Source organism: Mastigoproctus giganteus, chromosome 1 (assembly GCF_048544385.1).
Source record: "Mastigoproctus giganteus isolate SK-2022 chromosome 1, ASM4854438v1, whole genome shotgun sequence".
In the NCBI taxonomy this organism is placed as follows: Eukaryota; Metazoa; Arthropoda; class Arachnida; order Uropygi; family Thelyphonidae; genus Mastigoproctus; species Mastigoproctus giganteus.
The window spans coordinates 71,202,612-71,225,192 of NC_143575.1; the positions used below are offsets into that span (position 1 = coordinate 71,202,612).

The 22,581-nt window shown below is 36.7% G+C and overlaps 1 protein-coding gene across 3 annotated transcripts in view; it reads left to right on the plus strand.

The window, feature by feature from the left end:
- The window catches only part of didum (dilute class unconventional myosin), an 814,019-nt gene that overhangs the window by 144,746 nt on the left and 646,692 nt on the right, over positions 1 to 22,581 (plus strand). For all 3 annotated transcript variants that reach the window (XM_090373351.1, XM_090373360.1, XM_090373369.1), the window contains exon 7: positions 18,639 to 18,864. In XM_090373351.1, coding sequence (XP_090229477.1) covers positions 18,639 to 18,864 — 226 coding nt within the window. The remainder of the gene's footprint in view (positions 1 to 18,638; positions 18,865 to 22,581) is intronic.

A 22,581-nucleotide genomic window follows, 5' to 3' on the forward strand; every position in this document is an offset into this window, starting at 1 on the left:
AAAATTATCTAAAACCATGTTAGACGATGTCCCACAACACATATGCCAGGAAGTGGCCTATGTGTTGTAGAATATATCATGAGAGAGCACTGGTGCATTGTAGAAGGATGGCTGTAAGCTACCTGAATGTGCTATATTTCTAGTCCTCGGGATTGGGTGCAATGGCCCTATTAGATGGCCTGCTCATTTTCCACCACATCTATCAATTGTTGCAGAACGTTCACCTAGAGGTGATATAACATGCAGAAGCATGCATAACTGCCAATGGCAATTACTGAGCAGCTACTATGAAGATATGCTTAAATGATGTTCTTAATTCACATCTGACATAGGATATCATCTATTTTTCATGATTGACTTTTTTTTAATTTAGTGTATTACTACTAGATATGTGTTTTATATCATATCCTAACTGTAGTGTTTACTTATTGTAAAATACCATAACTAGGATACTAAATGTAATATTTCATTTTCATTCCATTTCATTTACAAATATTCTTATTGTAATATTTATGAATGAAAACATATTGTATAATTGCGCAGGGATTCTCAAGGGGGGGGCGAAAAAATCATGGGCAATACAGTGGTTTGTTCAACCCTACCCAACAGCATCTTATTCCTTAATATATAATTTCTTTCATTGGGTTTGCTTTTCTCTCTAGACAACTAATTTTTATCAAGGACAGAGAACTGCCATTTGTCTTGGGTACTTATATAGCATCTTGCAGACTGTAGTGTAATTGTTCGGTCCTCTCTTGAGGAGGAGATTTTTCAGGTCGAACAGGGATGCCCGCAGGGGTCGATCCTCAGCCCCTTCATGTGGAACCTGAGAGGGCTGAGGATTTGTAAGGATGTCATGCAGGATAACATGGTATGTTTCTCAATGCAACCTTTCAGGAAGCAAATAGCCTATGATTTTACTGTCTAAAATTTCAGTTCACACATTTGCTGCTTGTTGTTCCTGGTGTGCCCTCTCATTTATCATATGTGGTTTGCAAGTGCACGTTGAACACTCTAGAAAATGTGGGCTCATCGTTGCATGACATGAATTCAGTAAAATTAGAATCCTCCTCATATCATGCTAAAATACAATCACAAAGCTTTAGATCATTGTTTTGTGATAGACTTTGCATTCTGGTGTAATGAATTAGATAGCCTTCATCTTGAAGTACTCATGGATGGTAGAACTGGGAAATCCATTTCTTTGAGATATATATCAGATTGATATGCTTGGAGTTTTGCAAGCATATCAATCTGACATATTGATATGCTTGGAGTTTTGCAAACCTTTTCAGTTACTTTCTGATTGTGCTCCCACATTCTCTTGCAGAAGATTCCAGTCCCCAGCCTCATGAAGCCTAGTCTGTCGGTTAAAAATACACAGGCAATGGGTGTTGGCATTCATCTAAACGCGCTGCTTGATTTGATACACATCTACTTTCTCCAAAAATAATCTATATATCTGCCTTTTGATTAAACATATGCTCTATTTTGAATCTAAGATTAACACAGAGAAACTTACAGGTTTGTAGTATGCCTTTGACTGCTACATTGTGTATAGTCATATGGAGATTACATATGACTATACACAATTGTTATTGTTATTTTCTTTATTTCGAATTTTGTCTTGTTATTTAATTTAATTAGACTGTGTATGATCTCATAAGGATGTGATTTTGATATATGCAAAACATATTCAATCCCTTAGAAATAAATGAGAGTGCAAGTTATCCAGATAAAGACTGATGTGTATTCAAGAGGATTTTACTAAAGATAAGAAAATAACATTCCTCTAAATGTGACACTTGTTAAAAGATTAGTAGAAAAATTTTAGCTTATCGTTGCACCTTTTCACTAAATAAGTGACTCTTTGAACAAAAAGTTTGACCATTAGTGATATTAGTCTCTAATGAATATACAAAAATTTATCTGAAATTCTAGACAATTACATCCCTAAAGATCTATTAAACTTAGATGAGGATGGTTGGTTTTATGAATGTTTGTTTGATGAATTATGAAATACTGACTCTAAAAGGCAGTAAATGATGTAATCAAGATTTTAACTCATTTTTTAGAAGGAAACCTGAATGAAACAGAGAAACTACCCTCTCTAGTGAATAGAAAATCTTTGAAGGCACATTGTTTTTAAATTTTGGTAAAAATCCTCCTACGCAATATGTTGCAAATTTTAAGGCTTGGATGCCAGCTCAATTTTTATGTAAATTGCTGCTGAAATTAAATGGGAGATGAAAACAAACAAAAAATTCACTTCATTTATTGATAATTTCAAGGCTTAAATATTTTTGTAATATTAGCTGCTGTTTCTCTTACATTCCTACGACAACAAAGTTTCAGCCCTTGAACTAAGGAATTATTCAGAAATTTGGGAAAAAAAATAGTAAAAGCAAGCCGCACACAGGATTGCACCCAAGACATAGAGGATGAGAATGCCTTTGGAATTATTTTACTGCAGGCTACGAGAATAGCAGGTGAAGCATGTAACTCTGTTACTGAAAATATAATTGCAAATTGTGTTGGGATTTAGCTGGATTTTTAATGAAGTTCTGTTATAGAAGGTAAGTAGGATGTAAATGTTGATAGCCAGAATGTCATCATTTATGCTTTGGGCATAAATTAAGCAGTTTCACTTGATTTTGAAAATGTTATTTATGATATGAAAATTAGAATCTGGGAAACTACAGTAGACTTTCAGAATAAAGGCACCTTCGGGGATTCACAATGCCATTATTTCGATTTTCCGTTATCTATAAATATTTGCAATAAGGCCTCTAAGGTTTGGATTATTCATACCACAAATTTCAACAGATACACCAACCATTTAAAACTGATTTAATAGTAAAATAAAATAAAATTATACAAAAGACTAAAATAATATTTACAAAAATTTGATTATTTACAAAAAACTAGTTTACAACAAAAATAAAATAAGTAAATAAGTTAAAATGCATTAAAGTATAAATTTAAAAGCGATAAAAACACTATTGAAACTTTTGGAGGTGTCTGCCTCCTTCCTCAGCAATAATGAAACTTAAGCGACACATCCTTAAATACCAGGTTCACAGCACATGTGGATGACCAGGCGCATATTCGGTATTCCTTTCATGTGCATTTTTTTTTCACATTTTTTTCCACGTCCACAGACCACTTCCGGTTCTGGTATATGTGAAAGGAATACCGAGTATGCGCCTGGTCATCCACTTGTGCCGTGAACCTGGTATTTAAGGATGTGTCGCTTAAGTTTCGTTATTGCTGAGGAAGGAGGTAAACACCTCCGAAAGCTTCAATAGTGTTTTTATCGCTTTTAAATTTATATTTTTATGCATTTTAACTTATTTACTTATTTTATTTTATTTTTTTGTAAACTAGTTTTTTGTAAATATTATTTTACAGTCTTTTGTATCATTTTATTTTATTTTACTATTAAATCAGTTTTAAACGGTTGGCGTATCTGTTTAAATTTGTGGTTATCTATAAAGTTTTATTTTTAATATATTTAATGGAAAAATAATGAGACTAAATAAGAAATAGAGAGATTAAGAATGCAATTTTGCTATGTGTATTTTAGTGCAATTAGTGCAATTGCATCATTTATACACAGCTAATTAAGCCCTTAATGCATTAGAATGCAATTTTATTAACTGCATATATAAAAAAAAAAACATAAACATGTTGATGATCCAATGTTATATTCGGCTATTAATACACTCCTATTTATGGCCATTCTATTTTCTACTATTATATCAAGTTTGTTACTAAGCTTTAATGTTCTTAATTATTCTTCTTTTCTTCTCTTCTCTTTATGAGGTTTATTAACTTTAGGAGGGGTTTTTAATTTAAAATAAATGTAAAACAGCACTATAATCCATGATATAAGTACAGAATTCACTTTCAAAATGGCGAATTTAACAAATCAAGTAATAACATTTTCTTGTTTTTGGCACTGCAAGACATCTGCGCTGTATGTAAACATCCGATCTCAATGTGCAGTTATCTCGAATGTGCCATTATTTGGGGTGCCGTTATTTTGTGACAGTCTACTGTATAATTGAAATATTGAAATTATTATCTATAGTAATTTCCAACTAGTCTGGGAATTATCCCACATATTATTTAAGAAAATCACAAATATCACACATTGCATTCAACTTTCCATTTTGAGAAATCTTGTCCTCCTCAATCAGCTTCAACTTCTCGAAAATCTGCTACCAATTCCTTAAATGCCGTTCTTCAGGTAATTCTCCAGTGGGGCAAAGACAACTTAGTTGATTTCAACCCTTCTAAAACTCAGTCTTGTCTTATATCTCGCAAAAAAGGATTCTTCTGCTCCTATGCTTATCTTTAGTGACACTCCAATTTCTAGGCAAAATGATATATCTCTTTTGGGGATTACCCTGACTTCTAATCTCTCTTGGCACAAGCACATTACAAATATTGCTTCCTCTGCATCTAAAAAACTTGGTTTTCTCTTTCGCTCTCGGTGTTACTTTTCTTCCAAACAGCTGTTCACTCTGTATAAATCGCAAATCCGCCCTGCCATGGAATATTGTTCCCACATCTGGGGTGGTACCCCCAAAACCTCTCTCAGGCTTCTTGATTCCATTCAGAAGACGGCAGTTAGGTTAATTAATGATTCATCTCTAACAGAGTCTCTCCACTTGCTTTCTCATAGACACACTGTTTCTGCTGCATGCCTCTTCTACAGATACTTCCATGGGCACTGTTCTTCTGAATTGGCTTCTATAATTATTCACCCGCTCTCTCTTTCAAAACAGTCCGAACACGTGCCGCCACCAGCCAACATCCATTTACTGTCCAACTTCAAACCCACAGAACGAACTTTTCATCTTCCTCATTTATTCATTCAACTGCCGTTTTCTGGAACGACCTTCCTTCATACGCATTTCCTGAAAATTACAATCTACAGAAGTTCAAGTCCAATGTCAAGAAATATCTTCTTTCGTCTTCTCAACCTGAAACCCAAGCACGTACTAAGTACTATAGGTTCTAATACCTCCTGTGTTTGGGGTTCACATAAAAAAAAAAAAAATAGAAGTGACACAAGAACTGGATGCGACTTCTAATCAGATGCTTTGCTTGAATCTGCTTAAACAGTCAAAGTTTTTTGACATTGTTTATATGGATCAGCTCATGAGTCACACTGCTATTATTAAGCTTTTTAGGCTAGTTAATCGATTCACCCTTGAGAAAACCACTTTTACCTGGATGATCCATATTTAATTCTTGATATAGATGATCAAAATTCATTCTGGATGATCCTGTGTTGATTTTGAATCCAAGACAGTTTCTATTGTTTCTGATGTTCCTCATGATTAACCCTAATGGCATAATGCACTTCCTTGCCATTTCCCCTTAAAGCTATATATGCAGGCTACCCACAGCCCTTACTTGTCTTCAGGTTAAAAAGTTTTTCTGGCAAACAATCGCCTTTCTTTCCATTTCAGTGGTTTCACAATGCCAATTTCACTTGAACAGCATTTTCCCAGCTCTGAATGCACTTTTATGTTTGAGGATAAGACACTAAGTACCAGTTCAGTTTTATCATCAGGGTTATTGATTGTTGATGGCTATCTTGCATCCATTACTTAAGGGACTAATGTGAGTTGCTCTTTTCTGTTTTGTTATGTATGTGTAAAACTCCTTATTCCATATCTGTGGTATTATTATAAATTAACTTATAATTATTATATGCCTCGGTGTTTTTCTTTTTTTTTTAACTGTCTCATGCCACTTTTCTTTTTCTTTCTTTTTTTTTTTTTTTGCTTTATTAAACTATCCAGTTCTTTATTCATTTATCTCATATTATACAGATGATTAAATTTTTCACAACTCATATCAGTAATTAAAATTTATTAATTCTTTTACTATTAGATTATGTAATAAAGTAATTACAACTACTAGGGGGCTCTGTTTTCTCACCCCCCCCCCCCCGGCTGATGTAGGCTCGAATGAGAAAACGTTCGAGTTTACATCAGTCCTTTTCACTCTTTTAGCTCGTTCCATCAATGCTTCTCTGTTGTCATAAATGTAGATTTGGCCAAATTGTGAAATGTCTCTAATGGGCATTAAACTCGTCATTCCTTTTACCGTGGTACCTCCTCATATTCACATTGCATAAAGAGCACCATCACCTTGAAAATCCACGTTTTTGGCATTAAAAGACGTGAAGGCATAAAGATTGTTGTAGACTTCAACGTTTCCTTGGAAATGTTTCCCTTTTTCCTTGTTTTCAAACAAAGTCTCAAGTGCCTGGATAGGTATCTCCCATTGGCAAACATACCTTCCCTCCGTGATAACACAAATGTGCTGCTCTTCCAAGTTTGCTGTGAAAATATAATCCGCCACAATGTTGACATTCATCTACCATATCATCTAAATCTCAGTATGATACTTCAGTGGTTTCTTTGTTATCAGGATCTTGTGAAGATCTTAAGTCATATCTGAGCCGTTTAATGGTTTGCTTAGTTTCAGCCTGTTTTTCATCCATATTAGCTACCCACTTCCTGTAGCATTAATTTTGTTCTTTCTCAGTCATCATTGAACTTATTCTATGATTAGTTCGTAACCTTTCGATATGTTTCTCTATATATTTCCATGAAGACTCATGACAGTGTCGTTTCCTCTTGGAATCAGTGATTGCTAATCTAGGTCACTGCATTGTGTTAATTACTATGTTAGTACTTATAATTGACAAATCAAACGTTAGAGATACCAGACACACCTGTCGAAATGCATTGATTGATAACTAATCAGGAAATGACCTATGCATGAGCAATATTGTTGCATCTGAAAGAGCAGGACTAAAATATTTACAAATATACAAACTGAATCGGGTCCCTTCATCAGCTAACATTACAATGGAACATTAAATGATGCCAGGTGTGGTCATGTTTTAGACAGCGAATCATGTGCACGAGGTTGGTGAAAGTTATGGAGGCAGTTATGGCTTGAATAAGTGACGTAATTGCCCTGCCCTCTTCTCCCGTTGGCTCGAATAAATATCACTAGAAGGAAAAATTTTTTAATATATAGAGAGATAATGATAATAAGTAATTATAAAAAATTTCGGTACAAGTGAATTGAGATTATTTTTTTTAAATTCAAAATTTAGCTTTGACATTTACATAATGCAGATTAGAACAAAGGTATTGTTCGACGACAAACACATGTTCATACGGCAGTTATGTGATGATGGTCTGGGCAGAAACAAACCACTATGGATGTGTTTTCATAACTGTAATCTTACAACCACTGTTTTACATGAAGAGATACTCCATTCTTACAAAACCACCTAGGTATTAGTATTAGTAATAGCCATATGATGCAAGGAAGCACAAGGCTTATGCTACACCAGTCAAAAAAAAAAAAAAAAAAAAATATATATATATATATATATAAACAAATAAATAAATATATATATATATAAACAAATAAATAAATATATATATATAAACAAATAAATATATATATATATATATAAATAATGAAATTAAATAAATTCAATAATTAATTAATAATAATAAGAGAAAAGGAAATAGACAACCTATGCATTTCTCTCCTCCCGTAGGTAATTTATTCCAGTAATTTGATTTGCTGGCTAAAATAAAATGTTTTTAAAATGTATTTTTGTAAGCATTAGCATTAGTAGAGGCATACGATGCAAGAAAGCAAGCTTATGCAGCATCAGCCAAAAAAAAAAAAAAAACCCACACCTCCCATTTCATCCTTCCATTCGTTCCAAATGCCTGTCCAGCTCAGCATTAAATTTATTTAGCCTATCAACTTCCACAACATAAGATGGAAGTCTGTTCCACCAGTCAACCACCCACTGGCTAAAGGCAAATTTCCACACATCTATTCTACAACTATCTTTCCTCGATTTGAATCTATGCCCCCTCAGGTTCTTAATCTGAGCAAGAGGAAGAATCCCATCAGCGTTCAGCTTACTCAACTCATTCAAGACCTTATACACCTCAATCAGATCACCTCACAGGTGCCTACTCTCCAGGCACTGCAATTTGCAGAACTTAAACCTTCTTGATAAGAGCATCCCTTTGTAGTAGTAGTAGTAGTAGTGCATTTGATGCAAGAAAGCAAGTGTATGAGCTTATGCAGCATCAGCCAAAAAAAAAAAAAAAAAAAATCACACCATTCCCTCCAAATGCCTGTCCAGTTCCTCCTTAAATTTATTCAACCTATCAACTTCCACAGCGACAGATGGAAGTTTGTTCCAGCAATTAACCACCCGCTGGCTAAAGGCAAATTTCCGCACATCTAATCTACATCTGTCTTTTCTTAATTTGAATTTATGTCCCCTTAGGTTCGTAATCTGAACAAGTGGAAGGATCCCATCAGAATTCAGCGTGCTGAACCCATTCAAGGCCTTATACACCTCAATCAGATCATCACGCAGGTGCCTAGTCTCCAGCCACTGCAATTTGCAGAACTTAAGCCTCTCTTGGTAAGAGGATCCCTTCATTCCCCTCACCAATCTTGTTGCCTTTCTCTGTACACGCTCAAGTAAATCTACATCCTTCCTAAAATGAGGCCTCCAGACCTGTACGCAGTACTCAAGGCGTGGCCTGACCATTGCCTTATACAGAGGGATAATCACCTCCTTTTCCCTGCTAGCAAAATTCCTATATATCATTGACAAAACCCCATGACCTGCCCTGGCAGCCTGTCTGCATTGCTCAGAAAACTTCATATCTGACTGCACAATTACTCCCATGTCTTTTTCATTTTCTACCACCTTAAGTGTAGTACCACACAGTTGGTACGTTTCTCTGAGGTTACTTCTACCCATATGTAGTACTTTGCATTTGTCAAGGTTAAACTTCAGTTGCCACTTCTTAGCCCATCTGCCCAAATTATCTAGATCCTGTTGCAGTAGCACACTGCCATTACTGTCATTAATAACCCTGCCAACCTTTGTATCATCTGCAAACTTCAACATTAAGCCTGATATACCTTCATCAATATCATTGATAAATATACAAAACAATAGTGGACCTAATACCGAACCCTGTGGGACTCCACTAATAACATTAGTCCAAGAAGAGCAGCACCCATTGATTACCACCCTCTGTCTTCTCCCACTTAACCATCCTTTTATCCATTGTAGCAACTTACCCTTAATACCATTCTGCTCCAATTTGTACAGTAGTCTTCCATGCACAACAGTGTCAAAAGCTTTCCTGAAATCCAAATATATATGATATCAAAATTATTTTTTGCACCCAGTTTCTTTGTAACCACATCATAATATCCTATCAAATTTGTCAGACAAGACTTTCCCTTAACAAACCCATGCTGTGTTTGAATTATTGCTGCAGTCTTGTCTAGATGATCCTGCAATGCATCTTTAACCAGCGACTCCATTATTTTACCCGGAACAGAAGTTAAACTAACTGGTTTGTAATTACTCGTGTCACCCTTTGATCCCCCTTTGCGAATTGGGGATACATTTGCACATCTCCAATCCGTGGGAACCTCTCCTGAGTCCAAGGATGCTCTCATAATTATGGCTAAGGGTTTGCTTAGTTGCTTTGCCGTCTCCTTTAATATAACTGGATAGATCCCATCCACCTCAGGTGCTTTTCTTATGTTTAACTTCGACAATTTCTCCTCCAGTTTGCTTTCAGTTATTACAAAATCATTAAGTATCCTGCTACAATTTAATAACCTTCTGCCATTTCCAAACCTTAATAATTCCTCATGTGTGAATGTAGATGCAAAATACTCATTCAGTTTGTTTGCTATCTGAGCAGGATCATCAACAGTCGAACCATCGATGTCAAGTGGACCAATCAGATTCATACCCTTCCTTTTAGAGTTTATATAAGTAAAGAAATCCTTGCTGTTTTTCTTAGCATCTTTTGCCAAGGATTTCTCGTAATCTGCCTTCGCCTGCCTAACCTCCTTTGTCACCTGATTACAGACTAGCTTATATTTGCCATAGGCTTCTAAGTCGCTTTATAATTTATATGCATCCCATGCATTTTTCTTCTCTATTACGAGTTTCATTAGTTCATTAGATAACCATTTAGGCCTAAACCTTGAACAATATTTCTTAATAGGTATGAAACTTTTAGTAGCTTCCACGATTAATTCCTTGAATGCTTCCCACTTAGAATTTACTGTTGGTAACATCGTCAGTTTATCCCACTGTACAGAATTTAAAAACTGACGGAAACCACTGTACTCACCTTTACGGAAGCAAAAACACTTTCCTTTACCCCTGATGGTAATTAAATCTTTAAGTAAATCCCACATCAGTACACTGTGATCACTGCCACCTAGTGGTTCCTTTATCTGCAAATTCTTAATACACGAATGATCACTGCTGATAACCAGATCAAGAGTATTACTTTCTCTGGTTGCCTCTCGAACATGCTGCTGCAGAAAACAATCATCCAATAAATCCACAAAAGTCTGACTAGTGTGTGAGTGACCGACCCACAAGTTCCAGTCAATATCTGGGAAGTTAAAATCCCCCATTATAAGACATTCCGATTTACTAGCCCACTCTATTTCTCTGTACAATTGTTCATTGTACTCATTCGAGTCATTAGGCCTATAACACACTCCTACTCTTATTTTTGCTTTCGCAGTGTTTATATCACACCAAACTGACTCAACAGTGCACTGGTCATCTATATCAACTGGATGCACTTCTTTTGATTTTATGTTTTTCTCACCAATCGTTGCCCTTCTTTGTACTTGTTCTAGCAACTCTACATCCTTCCTAAAATGATGCCTCCAGACCTGTACATAGTACTCCAGGTGTGGCCTGGCCATTGCCTTGTACAACGGGATAATCACCTCCTTGTCCCTGCTAGTAAAATCCCTATATATCATTGACAAGACTCCATGACCTGCCCTGGCAGCCTATCTGCACTGCTCAGCGAACTTCATATTTGACTGCACAGTCACCCCCATGTCTTTTTCACTTTCCACTTCCCTGAGTGTAGTACCATACAGTTGGTACGTTTCTCTTTGATTATTGCTACCCATATGCATAGTTTGCATTTGTCAATGTTAAACTTCAGTTGCCACTTCTCAGCCCATTTGCTCAACTTATCTAGATCCAGTTGGAGTAGCATACTGTCTTAACTGTCGTTAACAACCCTGCCAACCTTTGTATAATCTGAAAACTTTGACATTAATCCTGATATACCTTCATCAATATCATTAATGAATACACAAAACAACAATGGGCCCAGCACTGAACTCTGGGGAACTCCACTAATAACATTTGTCCACTAATAGCAGTGGACTCAACCATCCCTTTATCCATTGTAGCAACTTACCCTTAATGCCATACCTCTCCAATTTGTACAGCAGTCTTCCATGTGCAACAGTATCAAAAGCTTTTCAATGGGACAGTAATTGCATATGGTTACCAAAATGAGAGTAGCTGGCTGTTTCCTTTTAGGTTGTGTGAATTTTGAATCATACTGTATTTTCTTAATGTGCATTTGTAGCTTCCATGATGGTTGCTGAAATTAGGCACTCACGATCACTTCCTGCTAAAGGCTCCTGTACTGTGTCAGCCATTCGATAATTAGTGAAGTTCAGAAAAAAATTGTAATTGTAATTTTATTTATAAATTTTGTTCCATGTTGTGTGAATCCCACCCAGTTGCTTCAGTCAATAAGTAGCATATTGAAATTTCCCACAACAAGGCATTTGCACTTGCTCATTTCACATATGTTATTGAGGCTATTGTGCTGTTCTGGTTTGTAGTTTGTAGCACCTCTGCACCTTTTGTTTGTTTCTTTGCTTCCAAATATATCAAACAATAGAAACTCATTTCTGGGTATGTGTTAGTTTCAAATGTGGGAATTACCTTGTTGCACAGGTATTTTTGGTAAGATAGATTAATCTCCTCCTTTTCTGTCTCTTGACTATGCCCACTTCATGCCATCTGTAGAAAATTGTGAAACTGGTTACAATGATCTTTGCTCCACTGATTGTTGTATCATTATTGTATGAAATTTGTTATTATGATGAGAGAGTTATAGTTAAGATACTGACTACCAAATTGTTACCTCTGCCTGGTTTTGGTTAGATATGGGAATATTCCTATTATGGTTGATAGTGGCAATCACTTAAGAATTAGAGTATCTGTCGCGCGCGCGCGCGCGTGTGTGTTCACATCCTTTATCAAGAATTGCAAGTCATCATGTAGCTGCATCTTGTGTTGTTCATTCTTTCTATTTTGCATATGATTATTGATTGAATTTTCCAATGGTGTTTTAATATTTTTACATATTTGTGTAATTATCTCATTTAGCTAGTTTGGGAATGGGTATGATTCTTTCATCAGTGTATGCATTATCTTGTAAGTAGAGTCCTAGTCTGTACAAGGTTTGATCAAAAAGTTCAGTGAGTTTCGCAAAAAATTAATTTTATTCAATGATAAATATTAATATTCTTCCATTTAATCAACCTCTCTTTTAACCACATACTTGTTTCATTGTGCTTTGCTACTGACCAATACATTTTGGAATTCTTCTTTTGTGAATGCTTTTAGGCAGGTTGTCACGTTTGATTGGATTTCTTGAATTTGCTGAAAAAAAGTTTTCTTTCACGACCTTTTTTTAATTTTGACAAGAGCCAAAAGTTGCATGGTGACAAATCAGGTGAATAAGGTGGGTCTTAGCACAATGGGAATGCTTTTGTTTAGTCAAAAATTGTCAATCAGTGAGTGACATGTGACACAGACATTGTCGTGGTGAAGGAGCCACCACGACAATGTCTGTGTCACATGTCAATAACAATTTTGCCATTTTTAAGGTTGCTTATAGCAAATCTTAATCATATTACTTCTTGGTAGTAGACTATATTAACAGTGATACCTCTCAGAACTAATTCTGGCAACATTATCTCCTTGTCAAAAAATACAATCAGTATGATCTTCAAGTGATTTCAATTGTTGTGCCTGTTTTTTTTTGGCCTCAGTAAAAATGTTTTTGTCACAGCACCATCTCTGTAATAAATGTTTCATGTATTTCTGTGGGTGCATGCTATGCAGCTACAGAAAAAAGATGTCATGTGTATCTAAGCTCACAATCTTTTAGGTACTGCTATGCATTCAAGATTTATAAGGTTATTCGCAGAACTTTTTTATCAAGCTTCGTATGTGCAGTGCTCCCCACTCAAAAAGCAAGGTTAAAGCTCTTTCATTATCATTTTTGTGATTAACATCAACACAGCAGCGTCTGGCCGTTAAACTTAGTTACACCTTGATTGGGAATAAAACCCAGAAAAAGCTGGGATTCAGTTTACAGAAAGGTTATGGAGACCATATCATTTATCTAAACCAGTGTCACACAGATTTTTTTAGTCCCCTGCCCCCTTTTGATTTCTACCTTTACCAGTTAATCTGTGAAATAACCTTTTGTTTTATTATAAAGCTCTCAATAATAAAACATTGGGATCAAAAAAAATTATTTGTAACCTACCTACCTACCTACCTACCTACCAAATTTGCCCTTCCATGTTTCAAATTATGCAAACTTAAAAAAATAAATTTTAAAATCTATCTGCTCATATGTAGGCGCATTATAGCCATAGTAGCTTATGCGCCATTAAACTCCCATAACAACAACAAATGCTCATATGTTTGTTTGTAGTCCTTTCAATATATAATCATTCATCTCAGCTTCCAGAAATGCTAGAGAAAAAAAAGTCTTATTAGAATTAATGTGACAGGTGAGCTTTTATCTTTCTTGCTATATAACTCATTTGTGGCAAACATAATGAGCAGAAAATCCACTTTCTTGCAGTGGATTTTAGAATTATACATTTAGTTTAGAACTGCATGTTTTTTAAAAAAAAATTATTTAGTGTGCATTGAAACATGGTGTGTGCGCGCGCGCGCGCGCACACACACACACACACACACACACACACACACACACACACACACACACGTTAACATATGACACGTAGAGGAAAGTAATATATCAGATACAGTTTTAAGTTGTATCTGATAATACTACAGTTTGCATGCTGCTGATCTAAACTGTTAGTCTTGAGAATTTCCTCAAATTTTTTGGATGAAGAAATGCTTGTATTTAAATGCACAATAGTCAAAACTTGTTAAGCTTTAAAAACATAAGTTTTGACTAGTTATATCTTTAAAGAATAAAAGCAAGTGAAAATGATATTAGCATTAGCATTAGTAGAGGCATTTGATGCAAGAAAGCAAGCTTATGCAGCATCAGCCAAAAAAAAAAAAAAAACCCCACTTCCACTTCACCCCTCTGTTCGTTCAAAATACCTGTCCAGCTGAGCCTTAAACTTATTTAGGCTATCAACCTCCACTACAAGGGATGGAAGTCTGTTCCACCAACCAACCACCCGCTGGCTAAAGGCAAATTTCCGCACGTCTATCCTACATCTGTCTTTCCTCAATTTGAATTTATGCCCTCTCAGGTGATTTTTCTGAGCTAGAGGAAGAATCCCATCAGCATTGAGCATGCTCAAACCATTCAAGGCTTTATACACCTCTATCAGATCACCTCGCTGGTGCCTAGTCTCCAGACACTGTAATTTGCAAAACTTAAGCCTTTTCTTCGTAAGAGCACCCCTTTGTTCCATTCACTAATCTTGTTGCCCTTCTCTGTACTCATTCCAGCAGCTCTACATCCTTCTTGAAATGAGGCCTACAGACCTGTATACAGTACTCTAGGTGTGGCCTGACCATTGCCTTATACAAGGGAATAATCACCTCCTTATCCCTGCTGGAAAAATTCCTGTATATCATTGACAGTACTCCATGAGCTACTCTTGCAGCCCATCTGCACTGCTCAGGGAACTTCATATCTGCCTGCACAACCACCACCAAGTCCCTTTCATTCTCTACTACTGTCAGTGTAGTACCACAGAGTTGATACATTGCTCTGGGGTTGCTGTTTCCCATGTGTAGTACTTTACATTTGTCAATGTTAAACTTCATTTGCCACCTCTCAGCCCATCTGCTCAACCTTTCCAGATCCTGTTGCAGCAGCATAGTGTCAGTAGTGTCCTTGACAACCCTGCCAACCCTTGTATCGTCTGCAAACTTGGACATTAAACTTGATATACCATCATCAATATCATTTATAAATACAGAAAACAATAATGGACCCAACACTGAGCCCTGAGGGACTCCACTAATAACATTAGTCCACGATGAGCAGTGTTCATTGATTACCACTCTCTGTCTTCTCCCCCTCAACCACCCCTTTATCCATAGCAGCAATTTGCCTCCAATGTCACACTGCTCCAATTTGTGTAGCAGTCTTCCATGTGCAACAGTATCAAAAGTCTTTCTAAGATCCAAGTATATAATATCAAAGCTATTCCCTGCATCCAGTTCTTTTGTGACTGCATCATAGTATCCAATCAAATTGGTCAGGCAAGACTTCCCCTTAACAAAACCATGCTGTGTCCGAGCGATAACTGAAGTCTTCTCTAAATAATCCTGCAGTACTTCTTTAACCAGTGCCTCCATTAATTTTCCTGGAACAGAAGTTAAGCTCACAGGTCTATAATTACCTGTGTCAGCCTTTGATCCTCCTTTGTGAATTGGGGTCACATTTGCACATTTCCAGTCTATGGGTACCTCCCCTGAGTCCAAGGAAGCTCTCATAATTATGGCTAATGGTTTGCTTACTTCCTTTGCTGCCTCCTTTAATATAACTGGATAGATCCCATCCACCCCGGGTGCCTTTCTTGTGTTTATCTTCAACAGTTTCTCCTCCACCTTACTCCCAGTTATTTCAAAATTCTGTAGCTTACTGCTAGAGTTGAATACACCTCTGGCATTCCCCTCGCTGAATAACTCCTCATGTGTGAATGTCGATGCAAAATATTCATTTAGTTTGTTAGCTACCTGAGCAGGATCATCAACAGTTGACCTATCAATATCAAGTGGAACAATCTGATTCATCCTCTTCCTTCTAGAGTTTACATAAGTAAAGAACTCTTTGCTGTTTTTCTTTGCATCCCTTGCCAAGGATTTCTCATAATCTGCCTTCGCCTGCCTAACCTCCTTTGTAACTTGGTTGCATATCAACTTGTATCTATCATAGGCTTCTGTGTCATGTGTTGATTTGTAAGTATCCCATGCATTTTTCTTCTCTGCCATATGCCTCATTAGTTCATCTGACATCCATTTTGGCCTAAACCTTGAACAATATTTCTTAGTTGGTATGTAAAGCCTAGTAGCTTCCAAGATAAGTTCTTTGAATGCTTCCCATTTTGAATTTGCTGTTGGTAACATCATCAGTTGGCCCCACTGTATAGAATTTAAATACTGTCTCAGTCCATCGTAGTCGCCTTTACGGAAGCAATAACCCTTCCCTTTACCCCTAATGGTAGTTACCTCTTTGAGTAAATCCCACTTCAGCACACTGTGATCACTGCCACCTAGTGGTTCATTTATCTGCAGATTCTTAATGCATGAAGAATCACTGCTGATAATCAAATCAAGAGTATTACTCCCTCTAGTTGCCTCCCGAACATGCTGATGTAGAAAACAATCATCCAATAAATCCACAAAAGCCCTGCTAGTGTGTGAGTGACCAGCCCCCAAATTCCAGTCAATATCTGGGAAATTAAAATCTCCCATTATAAGACTCTCTGATTTACTGGCCCACTCTATTTCCCTGTACAGTTTCTTATTATACTCATCAGAGTCATTAGGCCTATAGCACACTCCTACTCTCAATTTTGATCTTCCAATGCTTATGTCACACCAAACTGACTCCACACTGCACTGTCCAGCTATGTCGACTGGCTTCACTTCCTTGGTTTTTATGTGTTTCTTAACTAATAGCATAACCCCTCCCCCCTTCCTATCCTGTCTATCCTTTCTGTAAACGTTGTACTCCCCAAATTGCAGTTCTGCATCCCTTATATCTGTGTGACACCACGTCTCTGATATCCCAACAATATCTGCCTTTGATGTTTTGAGCAATACCTCAAATTCATCAAATTTATTTACTAAACTCCTAGCATTGGTGTACACGCAAGTATACCTGCACCTGTTTCTATTCTTAGCTACCCTAACACAACCCATGTGTTTACTTGTACCGCAATGGCTCCCAGCAGTCTCTGAAATATCATGCATCTTGATTTTCAGGCTTCTGCTCATTCTAATAGAAGCAGTGCAAGAATCTCTTTCACCTCTGCCAGTGGCTACTGTCAATCTATTGGTCTTTGTCTCCCCCCAAGCTAGCAGTTTTCCGACCCACCTAACACTGCCTCGATAGCATCAGCAAATATTCTTGCACCCTTTCTATTTAAGTGTATCCCATCCCTGTAGAAGCAATCTCTCCTGTTAACAAGTACAGTCCAAGCTGAAAAAAATTCTACCCCTTGAGCCTTGCACAATCATTCCAGGGCCGAATTGATCGACAAGGCTCTCATCATATACTCCCTCCTATCGTGTCTGGGCAGAATTGCAGACACTTTCAAATTCAACCCTAATTCTCGGCTTTTGTTCAACAGTGACCTGTACTTGTTAAGTAATTCTGCCGGTCTCCTACTCTTAATATCATTAGTGCCAACGTGTACAACTATATCACCTTTTGTGCCCTTAAAAGATGATATTCGCTCTACAACGTCATCAACCTTTGCCCCTGGCAGACATACCCTGGTCCTGTTCCACCTATCCTTTTTACAAAGCATGTTCCCCGTTTCCCTGACAATAGAGTCACCAACAACTACTAGTTCCTTCGGGACCAGCGTATTCTGCCTTGGGGGTTGCCTCTGTGTCACGTGATGCCCAAGTGCAAGCTCTGGCGTTGATGTGGGCAGCTGAGAGCTTGATGGGCCCCTCAATTTAGTTTCTTCAAGGGCATCCACCCTGTCCTTCAAGCTCTCATATAGGCCCACAAGAACGCTGAGTTGTTGCCTGATATCGATACACTCCTTGCATCGCGCACACACAAAGACATCCCCCATGGCAGTATCATGTCCCGTACCCGATTGCTCTGCAAACATCAAGCAAACAGTGCATTTTATAAGGCTGTGAGTCAGAGGACAACTGCCCCCCTCAGTTCTGCTCTGAGCCACAGCACTTCCATTAGCTTGAGCCTTTTGCTTTGCTGCTCTGGTCTGAGTCATGATTCTATTAATTTATTAATTAATTATGTTATGTTATTAATTATGTTAAATATAATTAATTATATTATGTTTGTAATCTAAGTCGTTATATGTATTTATTTAAAAGTACAATTTAACTGCTAACGAAGTTCAACTAATGCTATCTAGTACGGTATATAACTATCGTATCACAAAGGCGGGAAAGTTACGAACGGTAAATCTACGGACACTTAAGTATTAATTAACTTTCAAATCTCGCTGTCTCAATTCAGAATAAACTAATGATCCTTACTAGGTCTATAAGCTACTTACAGAAATAATTCGATGTAAAAAATATTCAATCAAGCGGCTAAATATGGCTAAAGAACTTCTCGTTCAGCGGAGTTGCAAACACTTGGATACCCTTACCGATACTTTTATGCAATATGAAATAATCTTGAATTAAATTTTTCGCTTTTCATAAGTAATTGTGTTTTAATAAGATCTTTTTCTTACAGGCTATTGGGAATGCTAAAACCACTAGGAATGATAATAGTTCAAGATTTGGAAAATATATTGAAATTGATTTCCATAATAAATTTCACATTATGGGTGCTAACATGAGGACATATCTTTTGGAAAAATCAAGAGTTGTATTCCAAGCTCCAGAAGAACGAAACTATCATATTTTTTATCAGCTGTGTGCCTCTTCTGATTTAGAAGAACTTCAGTTATTGCAGTTAGGTAAGCAAGCAAAATTATTTCATGAAATATTAAAATGTTTTTGATATTGCAAGTAGTATTACAATTTTTCAGCCATATTTTGGCAGCGAGGATTCTTATTTTGGAGGATACTTTTTCTAATATGTATTTGCTAGTTTAATTGAGGTAGTTGCTGTCCTCTACCTGTGACCTTTATCTATAATCACTATAATTTCTTATAACCACAAGAAAGAGATTATATAGCACATAGTGAAAAATTACATAAGTACTTTTTTTTTTTGGGTAATAAAGATTAGAAGTTTTAGTATGAGTATTGGTGTGGAAAATAGTAAGAAAGCAAGCTTATGTATAGTATAAGCTTCAGAAAAACAAAAAAAATCTCACATCTGTCCATACCTTCTAATAATTTCTGTAATTTTGCTTTAAATTTATTCAAACTACTCACTTGTACCACACCAGATGGAAGTTCATTCCAACAATTAACTATCCCCTGGCTGAAAGCAAATTTCCACACAGCTGTCTTGGAACCTTCTTTCCTTCCTTGTTCAGTTTAAATTTATGCATATGTGTATTGTCTGAGCAAGAGTAAGGATGTCATCAATATTTAGATTACTCAATCCATTCAAAGTCTTAAACACCTAAATTTGATCTCATTGCGGGTGCTTAGTTTCTAGATGCTGCAGTTTTTAGTCTTCTGAAGCCTTCCCTGGTAGGAGAACCCTTTTGTTCCTCTCACTAATCTCATTGCTTTCCCATGCACCTGTTTCAACAGATCCACTTCTTCCCTAAAATGAGTCCTTCAGAATTATTTTCCTCTTCATATGCAGTTTGCTCGTCAATGCATTACAAGTTACAGGTAATGGCTTAACCATTACCTTATAAAATGAGATAATAATTTTTTTTATCACTGCAGAAAAAAATCCTGTATATCATTGACAAAACCCCATAAGAGCTGTTTTAGCATTCTCTCTGCATTGTTCAGAGAACACATCAGATAGTACAATTACCATTTTTTTTTTTTTTGTTCTCCACTATCCTAAATGGGGTAATGCCTGTTACATTATTCTGGGATTACTGTTACCTATATGCAGTACTTTGCATTTGACAATGTTAAACTCCAATTGCCACTTCTTAGCCCATCTGCCTTTTTTCTAGACCTTGTAGTAGCCTACCCTGATTACTGTCATTAACCCATTTGCCAACCTTCATATCATCTGTAAACTTAGATATTAAGCTTGCTATGCCTTGATTAATAAATATAGAAAACAACAATGGGAATTGTAATGCCCATTGATAACCATTCTTTGTCTTATCCTGCTGGACCATCCCTTTATCTGTAATAGTAACTGGCCCTTAATGCCACACTGCTTCAGTTTGTATAGCAGTCTTTTATGTGGAACAATGTCAAAAATTTTTCTGAAATCTAAGTACAGCAATACTCTGCATAGCACTGATAATTAGTACCGAAACTGTTCCATGTTATGTGAAACTGTGCTGATTGAGGTATAATTATAATGAGTTTTAATTGAATGCATACAAGAGAAACAGTCTCTAAACAAATTTTAATAAATCTATAAACAATTTGTGCTTGATAGCCAATTAAAAGGATTTGAAATAAAAAATATTGCAAAAATTTTATTAATGAAAAGGTGTCATGAGAGATGAAAAAATGCTTTATTGTTTTAAGTATTTCAGTGATGGAGTCTGGTGAAGTCGTCTATTCTTTTTCTCGGTGTACAGTTCTTTGTAGCATCAAATCCCATCTTGTAAAATTTTCCGTATCTTGATGCTACATTCAGCATTTGGATCTCTATTCATAATTGCCTTGCAGGCCATGTCAGTCCCCTGAAAAACTTTCTCCAGTTTTTCTGTTGAAAATTCTTTTGGTACCACTTCAGAATTGTTTTCCTTTTCTTCTTATGCAGTTTGCTCGTCAATTTCAAGGAGAGTTGCATCATCTAAGTAATTTGCATGCGAGTCAATGCAGTCATCACGTTGGCAGTGTCCAAAGTTTCAAATCCCAAGTCTTTTCCGATCTTCACAATGTCTTCGGCAATTGTCTGAACTTGCAATACAAAACCAGTGAAATCATTTGCCAAATGGGGCAAAACATGTTGCCAAACAGAATGCATCTTGTTGGCAGTGATATCTAGCCAAGATGCAGATATATTTTCAATTGCATTCCTGATGTTATCATTTTTCCAAAATGTTTGTAAAGATGATGATCCCACTCCTGTTGAAGCTTCGATTGCTTGAGAAAAAGTTCACCACAGATAATATGCCTTGAATGTGGCAATTATACCTTGATCTGTGGATTGTAAGAGAGAAGTGTTAGGCGGAAGAAAGCATATTTTTACATTTTCATTGAGATCAGAAATTTCAGGTGGATCGCCTGGTGCATTGTCTAAAAGCAACAAAATTTTTAACTCCATCCCTTCATCTTTGCAGTAGCATTCAATTGTCAGACAAAAATAATTTGTGAACCATTTTGTTAACAATTCTCTTGTAATCCATGCTTGCTTATTGGATTGCCAAACTATGGGCAATGTGCTTTTTATGCACCTCTTTAGAGCTCGTGGATTTTCTGCTCTGAACACGAGTTGAGGCTTCAATTTAAAATCCCCAGATGAATTTATTCCCAACAAAAGTGTTAAATGATCTTATGATGCTTTATATCCAGGTTGGGCCTTTTCATTTTCAGCTAAAAAAGTTCGTGAGGGCATTTTTTCCCAGAACAGTCCAGTTTCGTGGACGTTGAAAATTTGTTAGTCCTTCTAGCCATCTTCTTCTTCAATAATGTCTTTCAATTCACTGGAAAATCTTGCAGCAGCATCTTTGTTTGCACTTGCACTTTCACCTGAGATACGAACATTGTGAATCCAACGTGGCTTTTAAAATGGAAAAACCAACCACAACTGACTGTAAATATTTCTTTATTCTCCTCTTCATTTTCTTCTTTTTCTTTCAGTGTGTTATAAAGGCTCATGGCTTTTGCTTAAACGATGTTTTGACTCAAAGGAATTCCCTTTTGATTACAGTCTTTTGTCCATATTAATAAAAGACATTCCATATTAATCAATAGCGAACTTCTTTGCCTAGTTATTGCATTTGTCATGTAAGATGCTGTAGAAATTCCCTGCTGTTTATACTCATCCTTCTTTCAAATAATCATTTGCACTGATGCTTCCTTCATTCTATTTTCCTGCATGATTTTAGCATACACTGCACCATCTTCACGACAAGTGATAATATCAAACTTTATTACTAATGTAAGCCATTTACGTTTAGTAGCTCCACTGCTTTCATTACTTTTCCTTTTTTGACTTATTGTTTTGTATTTAAAGGGGTAAAAAATAAATTGTGAAATGAAAAGTTTGAAAGACTATCATGTCGTCTCATCACGATGGAATTTAGAATATTGAACACTGTTGTACATTGCCACCGACTGCCTGAGGGGAGCTATTGGCACATGTGCATGTGAGACAATACAGTTGGCAACCCAGCATATATGTATGTATGTATGTATGCATTCCTAGGCTATGATAATGCAGCATATACAGGGTGATTCACTACCAGTGCGACAAACTTGCAGGAGGTGTAGGGGGGCACAAAGACGAATCGGAATCACATAGCATTGCAGGGTCCGAAATGCCTTCGTCGTGCGTTAGAGGACATTGAACGGGAGGTCACGTGAACAGCGATCCTGCTGGAAGTCAGCATTTGCGACCCGGTTCCCGA